Source organism: Phascolarctos cinereus, unplaced genomic scaffold (genome assembly GCF_003287225.1).
Source record: "Phascolarctos cinereus isolate Bilbo 61053 unplaced genomic scaffold, phaCin_HiC Scaffold_1;HRSCAF=81, whole genome shotgun sequence".
Classification (NCBI taxonomy): domain Eukaryota; kingdom Metazoa; phylum Chordata; class Mammalia; order Diprotodontia; family Phascolarctidae; genus Phascolarctos; species Phascolarctos cinereus.
Window position 1 is genome coordinate 213,450,180 of NW_027555514.1, and position 14,002 is coordinate 213,464,181.

The 14,002-nt window shown below is 41.7% G+C and overlaps 1 protein-coding gene across 1 annotated transcript; it reads right to left on the reverse strand.

Annotated features, from left to right (window-relative positions):
• Positions 1-1,180: 1,180 nt before the first annotated feature.
• Positions 1,181-13,527, reverse strand: CELA1 (chymotrypsin like elastase 1). Its single transcript, XM_020966176.2, has 8 exons — positions 13,380-13,527; positions 12,480-12,562; positions 10,252-10,352; positions 8,611-8,736; positions 7,611-7,747; positions 6,477-6,622; positions 2,155-2,304; positions 1,181-1,325 (listed from the first exon to the last, which is right to left on the reverse strand). The coding sequence occupies exons 1-8, from the start codon at positions 13,417-13,419 to the stop codon at positions 1,308-1,310; spliced, it is 801 nt and encodes a 266-aa protein (XP_020821835.1). The 5' UTR covers positions 13,420-13,527; the 3' UTR covers positions 1,181-1,307.
• Between the last annotated feature and the right edge of the window lie 475 nt (positions 13,528-14,002).

The window sequence follows — 14,002 nt, forward strand, 5'->3', positions numbered from 1 at the left end:
CTTCTTTTACTGGAAATCTCCCCAACCCCCCTTAATCCTAGTACCTTCGCTCTGTTAATTGCTGCCTATTTATCCTGTGTATAGCTTGTTTTGTATGTATTTGTCTCCTCCATTGGACTGTAAGCTTCTTGAGGGCAGAGACTATCTTTTGTCTCTTTTTGTATCTCCAGCACTTAGCACAGTGCCTGGCACATAGTACAGGCTTAATAAATGTTTACTGATTGATTGCTGAAGTACGTATTTGTAGGGGGAATTCTTGTACAGATGTGGGTTAGACTAGATGACGTATGAGATCTCTTCTAATTCTGAGATTTTGTAACTGTGAAATTAATTTCATTTAATTTCACCTGGGCCTCAGATGTATTGCCTGGCATTCAAGCCACTCCACAATCAGATTCCTACCTCACTTTCCAGCTTCATTTCACAATACTCCTTTTCACAAACTACTTTCCAGCTGGAAACTGATGCCTACTTTTCTACTACCTGTGCAACCACAGACAAGTCACTTAATTTCCCTGGGGCTCAGTTTCCTCAATCCTACCACGAAAGGGTTGAACTAGATGTCCTCTGAGGTTGTTTCCGGCTGAAGATCTATGATTCATGCTTAAATATGCTTCTTCTCATATCTCCCTCATGGCAATTGTCAAGACAGAAGTCTTCCATAAAGACTTCCCTGGCCTCCTCCCTATTGTTTTTTTCCTTCCTCAATTTATCTTGTATCATACTCATTTGATTTGTATTATACTAATTTATGAGTTGGTTATATTACCCCTAGTGGACAGCAAATGTCCTCATGGCAGGGACCATTTTTGTTCCATTTGTTTTTGTATCCCCAACACCTACGATGGTGCCTTGTATGTAAGAGATGCTTCATAAATCTTTGTTGTACTGAATTCCTCAGGATCAGAATATCTGGGTAGAGTTGCAGCATTTACTTTTACTAGCTATGTGACACAGCTGGTAAGTGTCTGAGGCAGGATTCAAACTCATCCTTGACACCAAGACCAACATTTGATCACTCCATTAACATTTATTAAGCACCTGCTATGTTCCAGGCACTGTGCTAAGCACTTAACACTTAAGTAAGTTGGCTAAACTATGCTTGGATAATGGCTAACTGAATTTCCTTAAGTTGGTTTAATTCTAGATGAAAGGAGGCATAAGACATTCAATATTTTGCTAATTTGATTTTATTTGGTATACAATGTCTGCATTTGTCTCAATGTCTCCTCATCCTGAACTTTCTCCATGATTTTAACTCCTGCGGAGGAGCTGAGGGCCTTCACCCTTTGGTCTCAGAGAAACATTCAATATTTAGCAATAACCTGAAAAAAAGAAAATTGGACTCAGCGTTGTTCCTTTAGTCTTCTTTTGAGTCCTTGAGTGAGGAATGAGGGAAGAGAAGAAATGTAAAGGCAGGAGAATATAGAGTCTTTTGCCTTGGGAAATACCCAGTTTAATGAAGAAGATGGAGTATACTCTCAGGCCACAGAGAAACAAGAATAGAATTTGGCCAACTGTGGAGCTCTTGCCATGTCCTATCAACTATGTAAGAGGTGAAGAGAGCACTCTTGGATTCCTATGGATTAGCCCAATGGACTTGTCCCACCAGTGCATCATCAGAGGGGAGACAGCCTCCCTTCCAAGTAGAAACTCCCTTCTGTTAGATGACCTGGCACCTATTGAAGAAGCATTTCCTCTTCTTGTCCAGGGAAATGCCCAGTCTTCCTACAGACCACACTGGCTCTGTTCCTCTCCTGACATCCACTTGAAACAGACTTACAGGTGTTATCAGAGGCCAGCTAGTCTACCTGGTTCATTTACTGATGAGGCATTTGAGACCCAGAGAGAAGTGATTTGCCAAGATCAGGTAGATAGCTAGTAGCTGACCCAAGAGTTGAACCCAGGTTTTCTTCTGACTCCAAAGTCAAAGTTTTCCCAGCATACCACAGTGTCTCCCTCCTTAATGATCAGGGTGAGGAAAATTATACCTGGCTATATGAAATGACAGCCAAGGAGTATATGTGTGGGGAGGGGATAGTACTAGCTTCACTGCTCCCACCCCCCCTTTTCTTTCCTATTCTACCCATTCTCCTAGTCCATGATTGTATAGTGCACCTATACTGTTTATGCCCAACAACTGGGCTGACTTACCTCATCGATCCAAGAGATGTAATTGGAGACTCTGGTGAAGACGGTGGGCTTCTTGGCAACGTTACAGCCCAGGCTGGACACAAAGCTGGTAATTCCATGGACAACATACTCTCCATTAACCAGGCAGTTAAGAGGACCCCCAGAATCTCCCTATAGAAAAGAGAGACACATCTTAGGAGTAGGCTTGGAGATTCCAGAAGCCAGGAAGGACACATCAAAGATCCAGCTCTTAGATTCTGCAAAGGACCTTTTGACTAGTTTGCTCAATGCCAACAAAGCTATTCAAATTCCAGGAAGGTTGACATACAAGAAAAGGAGGCTGGGCTGGGAGTAGGGTCATCATTCCTGAAGGTTTTGTGTCCCCTGCTGTCCCAATTCAGTGGCATAATCTCTCTTCTTGTCTCTACTTTCCTATCTCTTGGAGAAACTGATGCCTATCCTGGTAGGGTAGGGAAGGTTCTGGCAATCTGGGAGTTCCCTGATACATCCTAGGAGAGAGAAGGCAAGGACTTCTTATTTCTGTTTCTGTGTTTTTTGAAAGTGGGGATAAATATGAAAGATTTCTCTGATCAATACAATGACCAGACATGATTCCAGAGGGCTAGTTGATGAAATATGCTGCCTACCTCCTGATAAAGATGTGCTAGACTCAGGATGCTGCATGAGGCATACATTTTTAGACATAAACAACCCAGAATTTGTTTTTGCATGTTTATTGCGAGAGTTATGTTTTTCTCCTCAATAGTAGGAGGAAGTGGAAAGGAGAGAAAATAGATGTTTGTTGATTGAAAAAAATTTAATAAAAGAAAAGGAGACAAATGACTAGTATCCAAAAACTTGGAATGATTCCTCATATGTTTAAATTATGGGCAACTCTTCAAAACAGGGTTTCTTAAGCTGGGGTCCATGGACTATGGATAGATTTCAGGGTGGTCTGTGAATTTGGATAGTAAAAAAATTAAGTCTTTATTTTCACTAGAATTGCTTTCTTTTGCAATCTTATATGTTTTATTTTATGTATTTAAGGATATGATTCTGAGAAGGGGTCCATAGACTTGAACAGACCTCCAAAGGGATCTATGACACACACAAAAAGGCTAAAAATCTCTGCTTTGAAAGATGAAACAGAGTCACCTAAGCTTATTTGTTTTTTTCCCCCGCTAGGCGATGAGGTTAAGTTGACTTGCCCAGGGTCACACAGCTAGTAAGTGTGAAGTGTCTGAGGCCAGATTTGAACTCAAGTCCTCCTAACTCCAGGGCTAGTGCTTTATCACTGTACCACCTAGCTGCCCCATACTCATTTGCTTCTTGACAAACCTTTTGATCACTGTAGTAACAACAATAATAGTAGCTAATATATTTGTATAGACTTTAAGATATGATGGGTAGTTTCGTGCTATTAGCCCCATTTTACATGTGAGGAAATTGGGATTCAAGGAGTACTTAAAGTCTCACAGTTTGTAAGTATCAGAGTTGACATTTGAAAGCAGATTTCTCTTAACTTCAGGACTAGTTTTTTTTTTTATCATATCATTACATCTCCAGTAAAAAAAAATCCATTTCCCAAATTCATTTTGGGGGTTTGCCAGCCAACTATCAGCCTTATTCATAAAATATATGTTGGGGGAGGGCTTCAGCACTGGAGACTGAGGAAGTAGCACTGGGCAAAGAGAAGAAGGTTCATTTCTCTTATAGATGTGCTTTCCCCACTCTGTTATGGCTGAAAGGAGAGCTGGCCAGAGAACTTCTTTAGAAAGAATGTGGTCTATTTGGAAAAGAAGAGAAGAGTCTGAAGAATGAAGGATAATGGGAACAAAGAGAAGCATTAAATTCAGGAAAAAGCTAGAGATAGTTGGAGGGACAGGGACAAGAAAGACTAATGCACCAGAATACTCCCAATGGATCTGTGACCTCATGGATTTGAGTATTTCCTCCAAAGAGGAGGCTCACAATCCACCCTACCTGCTCATCCTACGAATCTCTTGTCTATGTCCTCCCAAAATTCTCCGCAGGAGATTCACCTAGTGCTAGAGGTTTGTCTTAATTTCTCTAGCTGTCCATCTGTCATCTGCCTTTCTGCATGACTAGCCCATCTTCTCTTTCTATCATACAATTCACATTACATGAATTTCTATTATATGAATTATACGATAGAGCCTATAATTTCTATCTAATCACATAATTACTTGACGGCTTCTTTTACTCTAGCATGGAGAAGCTAATTCAAGGAATTTTACCAGAGAAGGCATTAATGAGTCAGAGTTTTAGGAGAGGCACAGGAAGAAAAGCATGTTGCTTCTCCTGAGACCAAGGAAACAAGCTTTCAGCTTTATTTAAGGGTCATCTCCTTCATGTTTTCCCTAATCCATTCCCTCAGTAATGGCCTTTCTCTCCTAATGCTACATATAATACGGCTAATACTCACATCCATTGTGCATTACTTTGTGTTAGAGTTAATTGTGTACAATATTGTAAGTTTGAGAGGCATGGTGTGTAATGGAGAATGCTGGGCTAGGAACCAGGACAGAACGGGTTGAATCCCATCTTTCTGGCTGTGTTTGCTTCTTAGTGCTTTTTTCAACCACTGGTTCCTTTATCTGAGAGATGGAGAGAAATAATTATACCTCAAGATAGAACTTACTTCATCCTGTTATAATCAAGATGAAATGAGGTAATGTTGGTAATGAAATTGTGGCTGTCAAAATACTATGAAAAAAGTCAACTGTTTTTGTTTTTGTATATCCGGAGCCTGTCACAATTCCTTGCATTCAGTAGATATGTGATGTCTGAATTTAATTTATAAATAAAGGGATTATCTTTTGTGAACTTTACCAGGGAGTGACCCTACATATAGGACTGAATTCTTCCAATTTTGAGGTGATAGAAATATTAATACTTTCTAGATGTTTCCCTGTCTCTCTTGAAGGGGAGGAATGGAAGATGGAAATTCAGTAACTACTGAGTAGGTAGGACTATGGGGAGAATGTTCCAGAAGCAGCCATAGGATCAAGAGACATCCTGATTGGCTGAAAAGTGAATTAGAGTATATTAGAGACTGGACCAATGATCTGGATTCAAGATGAACTTGGATTCCAAGCTCAGAAATCCCCAATAGATATGGGGGCTTTCTAAGACAGAAGCAGTTATTCTCTTTCTGTGGCTCCCAGGTAGCTGGATGGTGTTTCTAGACTAGAGGGAATCTTGGGCTAAACTGTCCTTAGGGGATTAACTATGGGTTATCAGAATACATTGTCTTTTAAGTGCCATCCAGTTTGGAACTAGGTAGTTTTTCTTTTATTCACACATCTAATTACCCTACTCTGCTGTATTACTTCTGAATCTGTATCTCTTTTTTTTCCTGTAAATAAACCTTAAAAACATGCTCTTACGATCTGGAATAAATGATTAGCAAGCAGGGTTAAGAAGGAGTGGTGGTCAGAACTGAGCATTAATCTATAATAGCTTTATTGGCACAAGTGGCATTGAATCTGGTCTATCTTTGCATCTAGAGAGCCATACAAGTTCAGGGACCAGGAAAGTCCAGTGCTTCCCACTGGGATTCAGTGATGTAGGAAGTTTACAAAGTGGTACAGGTAAAACCTTCGAGCCAAATGCAAAGGTCTCCAAGAAGGAGCTGAAATTTCTGGAAAGCTGACTGACTGAGACAGGTGAAGCCTAAATCCCAGGATTTGATTTCTTCATAGCCTTAGACTAAGTAAGGGAGATTAGTAAGAAAGGATAGTGACCCACAAGATTGGATTCTAGAAGGAGCTGGCCTATCTGAGGGTAAACCAGGGAGGGCCAATGATAAGGGAGCCAAGTTAAGTTAGAACCAAGTATATCAGTCCTGGCCTCTTGTGAGTGAGTGAGTGTGTGTGTGTGTGTGTGTGTGTGTGTGTGTGTGTGTGTATGTGTGTGTGTAAAACAACAATTGAAATCTAAGCAGGGGATATTCTGCCTGGGAGCACTGATTGGTGATAATCACATATACTGCCCCTCCTTGTCCTGTCCTGCTCCAGAGCCCCACGCACAAAGTCATTAAAGAAGAATAACACACATACAAACAGATACATATGTGTGCCCATATATGTTTGCAAAGATGAACAGAGACAGATGAGAGAGATGGGTGTATGAGTGTTCCTAGTTCGTTGAGTGGATGAGAGAAAATGGGTCTGTTGCTGGGTTTGATTTGGGAGAGAATGAAGGAAAGGGAGTGAGAGAAGGGGGCAGTGAAACAGAAGAGGAGGATGAAGATGGGGGAACCAATCCCCCAACTTCCTTGCTCTCCCAGCTTTGAAGCGGGGTGACGTTTGTTTTCCTACCTGGCATCCAGCCTTCAAGCCGTCTCCTCCTGCGCACACCATGGTGTTTTTGACGGTGGATCCCCAGTAGGACCTGCTGGAGCAGGTGTCATAGTCCACCACTGGCAGGTAGGCCTCCTGTAGATTGTCAGCCAGCTGTCCATTGGCTACATGGGACACAAAAAGCACAAGGGATGAGCTAGTGGCCTGAGTCCTGAGTCATCTTCACATGTGAAGCATGGCTACATCCTCAGATTGCCAGCCCCCAGTGACCCCTCTACAGATCGTTCTCCTGCAAACCTCCCAGCCTCTTTTCCTTCAATGTGTTTTTAGAAATTACTACGTTTATATATGTTGATATCATATCTATCTTTCCTCTTTCTCTCATTGTACTGTAAACTCCCCCAAAGCCAGAGACTATCTATTCTTGACCCCTATCCCTGATTAATCTATTAATTAATATGATATAACTTTGAATTCCTATAACTCACATTTATAATAGTACTTGTCCCTCTTCTGCCTCTGAACCTTTGACCATGCTGTGCCATATACCTGGAACACCCTTCTAACCAGACAGGCTGTGATCCTGTCATCAATCACTTAAGAGTTATTTAAAGCCCTTTACCTCTGGGAAGTCTTCTGAAGTTATCTGAGAAAAGCTGATAGTCTTTCTTGATCTTTTCTCATGTGAACCTGGAATTGCCCCAGCCCATCCACTCATACCCATATTCCAACGGTATAACTACTCTACCCATCCTTTCTATGGCAACAGTGGAGCTAATGGTAAGGGCACTGGACTCCAAATCAAAGAGTTCTAATCTTGGCTCTGCTACTAGTTAGATGTGTGACCGTGGATAAGTCACTTTACCTCCAGCAGGCCTCATTTTCTCATGTGCACAGTAAAGGGGTTAGATCCCCTAGATGCCTAACATTCCTTTTAGTTCCAAAGTTCTATGACTGATTCAAGGATGTAAGTAAGTACCTGATAGGCCATTCTGGTCTTAGTTTGTGTGTCCTTACTACATCTCTGTGTATTGATGAGTGTCACATGTAATGAGCCTCCTTGAGAGCATAGACTATTTGTATGCTACATGATCAGTAAAGAGAAATGGTTCATCGAAGCTTTCCGGGTGGATGACAGGTTCAGTTACTTACTCTTGGTCAAGCCCCAGCCTGTGATATAACAGGTGTTGTCATTGGGCAGGATCTGACCGGATGGGGGCAGGGTGCCCAGCTGGACATAGCTGTTGAGGGTGACGCTGCTGCTCAGACGGAGCAGGGCAATGTCATAGCTGTGGGCAGAAGGGAGACGGATCATTCACATGCCAAAGATGGACTCTGTCCATTTAGGAAGCGCTTGGCCCTCTTCTGCCTCTGAGCATTTGTTATACAAACTTGTCAGGAACAGGCTAGTAAATGTTTAACAACCAGTACGTCTAAAAGGCAGGACGCACTTTTAAATCTAATCTACATCATAAACATTTTCTCCATCATTTTCTTAAGTCTAGACAACAAACAAAATAATCAATGGTCATCTTAGTATTTGCCAATTTCCAAGGTGCAAATGCTCACCTTGTAGCTGCTTAGGGCAGCTAGGTGGCATAATGGGTAGAGTACTGGCCCTTGAGTCAGGAAGACCTGAATTCAAATCCAGCCTGAGACACTAGCAAGTCATTAAACTCTGTTTGCCTCAGTTTCCTCATCTCAAAAATGATCTGGAGAAGGAAATGGCAAACCATTCCAGCATCTTTGTCAAGAAAACCCTCAATGGGGTCACAAAGAGGCAGACACAATTGAAATGATTGAGCAACAACAAATGCTCACACTGAAATTTTAACAATTGGTTACGTGACCTCGGTCAAGTCACATAACTTCTTTGGGTCCCAGTTACTTCAACTCTAAAAAGAAGCTGGATTAAATAATCTCTACAATTCCTTCTGGGTCTAATCTCATGAGTAAGTAAGAGTCTCGGTTCCTTCTGGGTCCACAGGGTACCTTGCCCAGAGCAGGCCAGACCATGGGGCGCAGGATTAAAGACTCAGGTCTCAGTTATTTCTTGACCTCCAAGGAAAACATATCAACGACAAGGGTCAATACACATCCCCCCACTCCCATATACACACCGCAGTCAGAGGAGTCATTGACTATCACTTACCCCTTAGACACATCGTTGCTGTTCCATTTCTCATGTTGGACAATTTTGCTGATGCTCACATACTGTTCGGTGCCATCGTTCTTGGACAGGTTGTAATCTCCTACTACGACTCGGAAGTTCAGGTTGCTGGAGGAGGAAAAGGAAGCCATGGGGGACTTATCACAGCTCAGGTCCCTCATTCTATCTACTGTGTCAAATCTCCTTTGGTATGAAAATAATTGAAAAGGTATTTGTTTATTTTCTTTTGGTGAGGCAATTGGAATTAAGTGACTTGCCCAGGGTCACACAGCTAGTGGCATAGTGTCTGAGGTCAGATTTCAACTGAGATTCTGCTGACTCCAAGGCTGGAACTTTATCCACTGAACCACCTAGCTGCCCCCAAGGTATTTGTTTCATACTCAGGAACAATAACAATTCACATTTATCTGCTATTCACATCCAGAGAAAGAACTGTGGAGTCCGAATGCAGATCGAGGCATACTATTTTCTCACTCTTTCCTCTTTTTTGTGTTTTCTTTCTCATGATTTTCCCCTTTGGTTCTAATTCTTCTTTCAGAATATGACTAATGTGGAAGTATGTTTAATATGATTGTACATGTATAGCCTACATCAGATTGCACACCATCTTGGAGGGGGAGAGTTGAGGGAGGGGGAGAAAATTCAAAACTTAAAATCTTATAGAAATGAATGTTGAAAACTAAAAACAAATAAATAAAAGAAAAAAAAGAAAACATTCACATTTATTGAGTGCTTAAGGTTTCTGGAAGGTCCTACATCCTTGCTTGTATTCTATTCCTCCTCACACCAGCCCCAGGGAGGTTAGGTTCTATTATTATCCCCAGCTCAGAGGCATTGCCACTGGGACTCAGAGAGGCTATGAAATACTTAAGGCAGCCGTTCATTCCCAGGTCCTCCTGACTCCATGCGGTCTCCCTGCTAAGTTAACCCACATAATTCAGCCTCAGCAGACTGTATGCTCCTGTTTCAACAGTTCAAGTCTGTGGTCTAACCAGTCTAGACAGGAGAGTTGTAAAGATAATATCAGAATGTGGATGTGATCCTGTTAAAGGGTTTGTTTCAGTACAAACCCTTCCCTTCCCATGGACACCACGCTCCCCTCTAGAAGGGCTTCGATATGTAGATCTCCTCATTAAAGTCACTGATTCTTCCTTCAGGTTCTGAATATTCCTCTCCTGGCCACACCAGAGGATGGACAATGCACACAGAACTCACTCACAGATGCTGGATACCCAGTCCTCACTTCCTCCTAACCAATAATAATAGCTTATATTTATATAACACTTCAAGGCCTGCAAAGCACCCTGCAGATATTATTTCATCTGATCCTCATGATCCTCTGAGGTAGGTATAATTATTATCCCTATTTTACAGATGAGGAAATGTGCCCACACAGAGAGAGAAAGAGAGAAAGAGAGAAAGGGAGAGAGAGAGAGAGAGAGAGAGAGAGAGAGAGAGAGAGAGAGAGAGAGAGAGAGAAAGTGACTTTCTCAGGATTACATAGCTAGAGAAAGTGTTTGAGGCAAGATTTGAACTTTCAGACAAGTCCAGAACTTCAGTGGCTTTCCCACACCAACTTCCGTTGGCACCCAGAGAAACTAGTAGTGCCTCCTTTCTTTTTACCTGTCCACACAGTGAGCTGCTGTCAAAACCCATTTCTGGTTAATGAGAGTCCCTCCACAGGTGTGATACCATGACCCCGACTTTGAGTACTGGAGAGAAATCTGGAAGGAATAGGTAAAGGAAAAGAGGAATCAGTGACTGTGGTTGGTTGTCTCCCCTCTTTATCTCATCACCATCTGAGTTCCATACCCCCACCCAATCAAAATATGATGGGGCTGTTTGGCATGGGAATAATAATTTCTTCTGCCTGAGAAGAGATTTGGCATGAAATGGCTGTACAGAGCCTCAAAGTTCTGGATTCTCCATCACTCAAAAAAATCCTGGAGATGTACTCCCTTCTCTGATTTTAGGGAACACTGATCTAGGTGTCTGCAACCTGAGTCCCAAGCTGCATATTCTTCATCAGTTTATGACCTTCACCCTAAATGCTATGGGTAGACCTACCATTCAACAATAACCCTGGGCCTGAAAATCTGAGAGGAAATAGAATTTTTTTAGTAAATCAAACTATAACTCTGAGAAACTTAGGAATACTTACGTGAGGTGAACAGTGAAAAAAAAAAGAACTTGGAGAACAATTTATGTGATGACTGCAATATTATAAAGAAAACAACATTGAGAGACATCGCAACTCAGATCAATACAGTGGGCAATAGTAACTTCAGTTATATAGTAAAGCGTTCCAGGTGATGGGCTATGGGCATAGAATGAGGTATATACTGTCAGAAATGTTGCTTTGCTTGGCTTAACTTTCCTTTTTTCATTACAAGAGGCAGTTCTGTCATGGAGGGGAAGTCACTGGGAAATTACAAAGATGTTAAAAAATGACCATCAATAAAACTTTTTAAAAATAAAATTATATTCTCAATGTAATTAAATAACTAAAGGGGAAGTCACTGAGAAGTGATAAAGATGTTAAAAATGAGTATCAATAAAATATTTAAAAGTGAGATTCTCAATGTAATTGAAGAAACAAAGGATTAGGGAATCCTGCAGTGAATACTTTTGTGATGAGTATAGTAATTTCTTAATGAATCAATTTGGTAAATTGGTATAATCATAAGAAATTTCATTTCATCCTTTAAAGTTTGAAAGTCATGCTCCCCTCATGAAGTAGGTAGTGAGTCATCACCCCCATTTCTCAGATAAGGAAAAAGGCTCTGGGAGGTACATGATCATAAAGCTGGGCCATGACCAAAGACATCATGCTTTCCAACATATAGCACGCATCCACTTATCCAATATGCTTAAATTACAGCATGGCTGTCTTGACATGAAAGTGGGAAAATGCCTTCAGAGCAGCCAAATTGTGCCCATGTGCAAGAGATGAGGATATGTGTGTGACATATAAGCTGGAATGTACATGGAAGATGAGACAAAAAGGGTAGGTGTCTGTTTAGAGGTGTGTATGTATGGATTGTAACCTAGAATGTCAAAGCTGGAAAGGGACCCTAAAGGTCAATTAATTCAACCTCCTCATTTTATAGAAGAGGAAACTAAAGCTTAGGGAGGCTAATGAATAATATATGACATGATATGATAGAATATAACAATATAAAACATGATATGACACATGATGCAATATAAGATATAATACAACAAAATGTGAGACAAAATAACACAACATAACATATATACAGTCACTATCTAAGAATAAAACCTAACTCTTCTGACTTCTAGTCCAATGCTGTAGTGCATTTTGTGTTATGATGGGGTGGTTGACAGACTAGAAGTGTGTGTAAACGATGCCTGGATAATGTGCATCTGATGTATGGGGAGATCATAAGATATTACATTTAGAGCTGGAAGGGACCTCAAAAGTCATCAGGTCCAACTGCTTCATTTTACAGATGAAGCAACTGAGTCATAGAGAGGCTAGATGACTTGCCCAGGGTCACACAGTTAAGTAAATGTCCAAAGCAGAATTCAAAACTCAGATCTTCCTGACTCTTACTCCACCCTCTGTCTTGTATACCCTACCCACTCTTATAAGTGCAAATGCGATGCGTTCATGTGTTCCCAAGCGTGGTATATCTCTGGATGGAGGGTATGAGTCCGTGTCGTGTTTCTAAATCCTAACATCCAGTCTTTCTGCAGTTAGAAAAACTGGTGGTTCCATGCATCTTCAAAACTTGAATTCAAGGCATATGAGCTCTGCCTCCAAGTGTATGTGGCTTAGAGGGGAAGCCTGAGTTTGAGGAAAGCCATTGCTACATGGTTGCACCTACCTGGTGAGGCCAGGAACTTTTTTGGGCATCAGACCCTCCCACAACTCGGGCATTGATATTTGGGAAGTCCTCCAAGCCATGTCCTTTGAGAAAGGAAAAAGATGAGTAATGAGTAGGCAACTTTTTAGCTATAGGGGGTACAGAGGGCTAAGGAATGTCATGTGGGGTTACAGGGGATATAGACACAGGGTTGTCTGATATTCAACCTTCCCTACCCTCAGAAGACTAGAGAACTTCATTGAGTCTCAGTTCATAGGAAAATTATGAATTCCATGCCTATCCTGTAATTATTGCTAGAACCCTTGGGGTTTACATAAAGCTGAACTGCAAAGGGAAGACCATGACCTCTTTAGCTTAAGTACTCTCAACCACTTCAAAGATCCTTTATATTGAGGTGTGGGTAGGAACATAAGGTTGGGGTAGGGGGAAACTAAGCTGGGGGACTTGCTCAGTGCCTGGCATATAGTAAGTGCTTAGTAAATACTTGTGGACTGACTGACCTAGAATCACATGGAAGTTCTGTCTAGAATGGCCCTGATTCATCCAAATGCCTTTGACAGAATTTCCTGGGGGGTACACCAATCTACACTCCCAACTGTGATCATTTGCTGAGGAGGTCTCTAGCCCATGGACTTCCCATAAATAATGGAGGGGGATTCCCCTCAGAGCTCATAGGGGAGCCTCATCTTCAAAAGACAGGTTCAAAGATCTATCAATGGGTGATGACCCATTATAATGATGGCTACACACGTCAAACTCTGCCGTTGTAGGGCCCCAAGAAAGGAAAGCTATTTCAAGTATTAGGGCATAGCATAGGGACCAGACTTTATTCTGAACCTAAGAGCAGGCTTAGAGTTTAGCTCTGGCCCTGCCTAACTACATAACACAGGTCAGACTTACCATAAAAGACAAGGGCAGCGAAGATCAGGATTCGCAGCATGGTGCCTGAGGGTTTAGACCACAGACCTCCAGGCCCTTCTTTATAGGGCTCTTATCACTCCTTACTAGTTGACAAAAACCATGTGATGAGAGTTAGGGAAAATTGCAGGTGACTCTAGAAATACAAATAAAGTACAGATACTTTTTCGGGTAAACTCATTTGTCTTCTGTTCAAAGACAAACCAAGATTAAGGCTAAATTTTTAATTTGCATTTAATTGATAAGTTCTCCCTTCTTCCTTAGTGGAAAAAACCCTCAGAAATGAGATGGTGGCCCTTCTTTAGCTCCCCATTTTGAGTCATTCTGTGTGCCTTGTGCTGGGTACTAAGGGAATAAGGATCCAGATGGAGGGGGCACATACCCTTGCCTTCATGGAGTTCCCCATCTGATGGAGAAGACAGAACATATACTCAGGATAGGTATGGAGATAGAGAAAGACAAGGATGGGAGTAAAGGGAGATGTACAGAGCTCTAGACTCCTAGGAGGACTAGGATGAATTTTGGGGAGTGTGAATTAAGGAAGGGAGGAAGAGAAGATGCTGGAGGTATGGAGAGTGAGAGATGGGAAAGGATGGGAAGTAGGG

Excerpts from the sequence above, each read along its gene's own strand:
- CELA1 (XM_020966176.2), bottom strand. The coding sequence starts at position 13,419 with ATGCTGCGAATCCTGATCTTCGCTGCCCTTGTCTTTTATG. Across the intron at positions 12,563-13,379 it reads CGCTGCCCTTGTCTTTTATG|GACATGGCTTGGAGGACTTC; the intron begins GTAAGTCTGACC and ends CCTTTCTCAAAG. Across the intron at positions 10,353-12,479 it reads AAAGTTCCTGGCCTCACCAG|ATTTCTCTCCAGTACTCAAA; the intron begins GTAGGTGCAACC and ends TATTCCTTCCAG.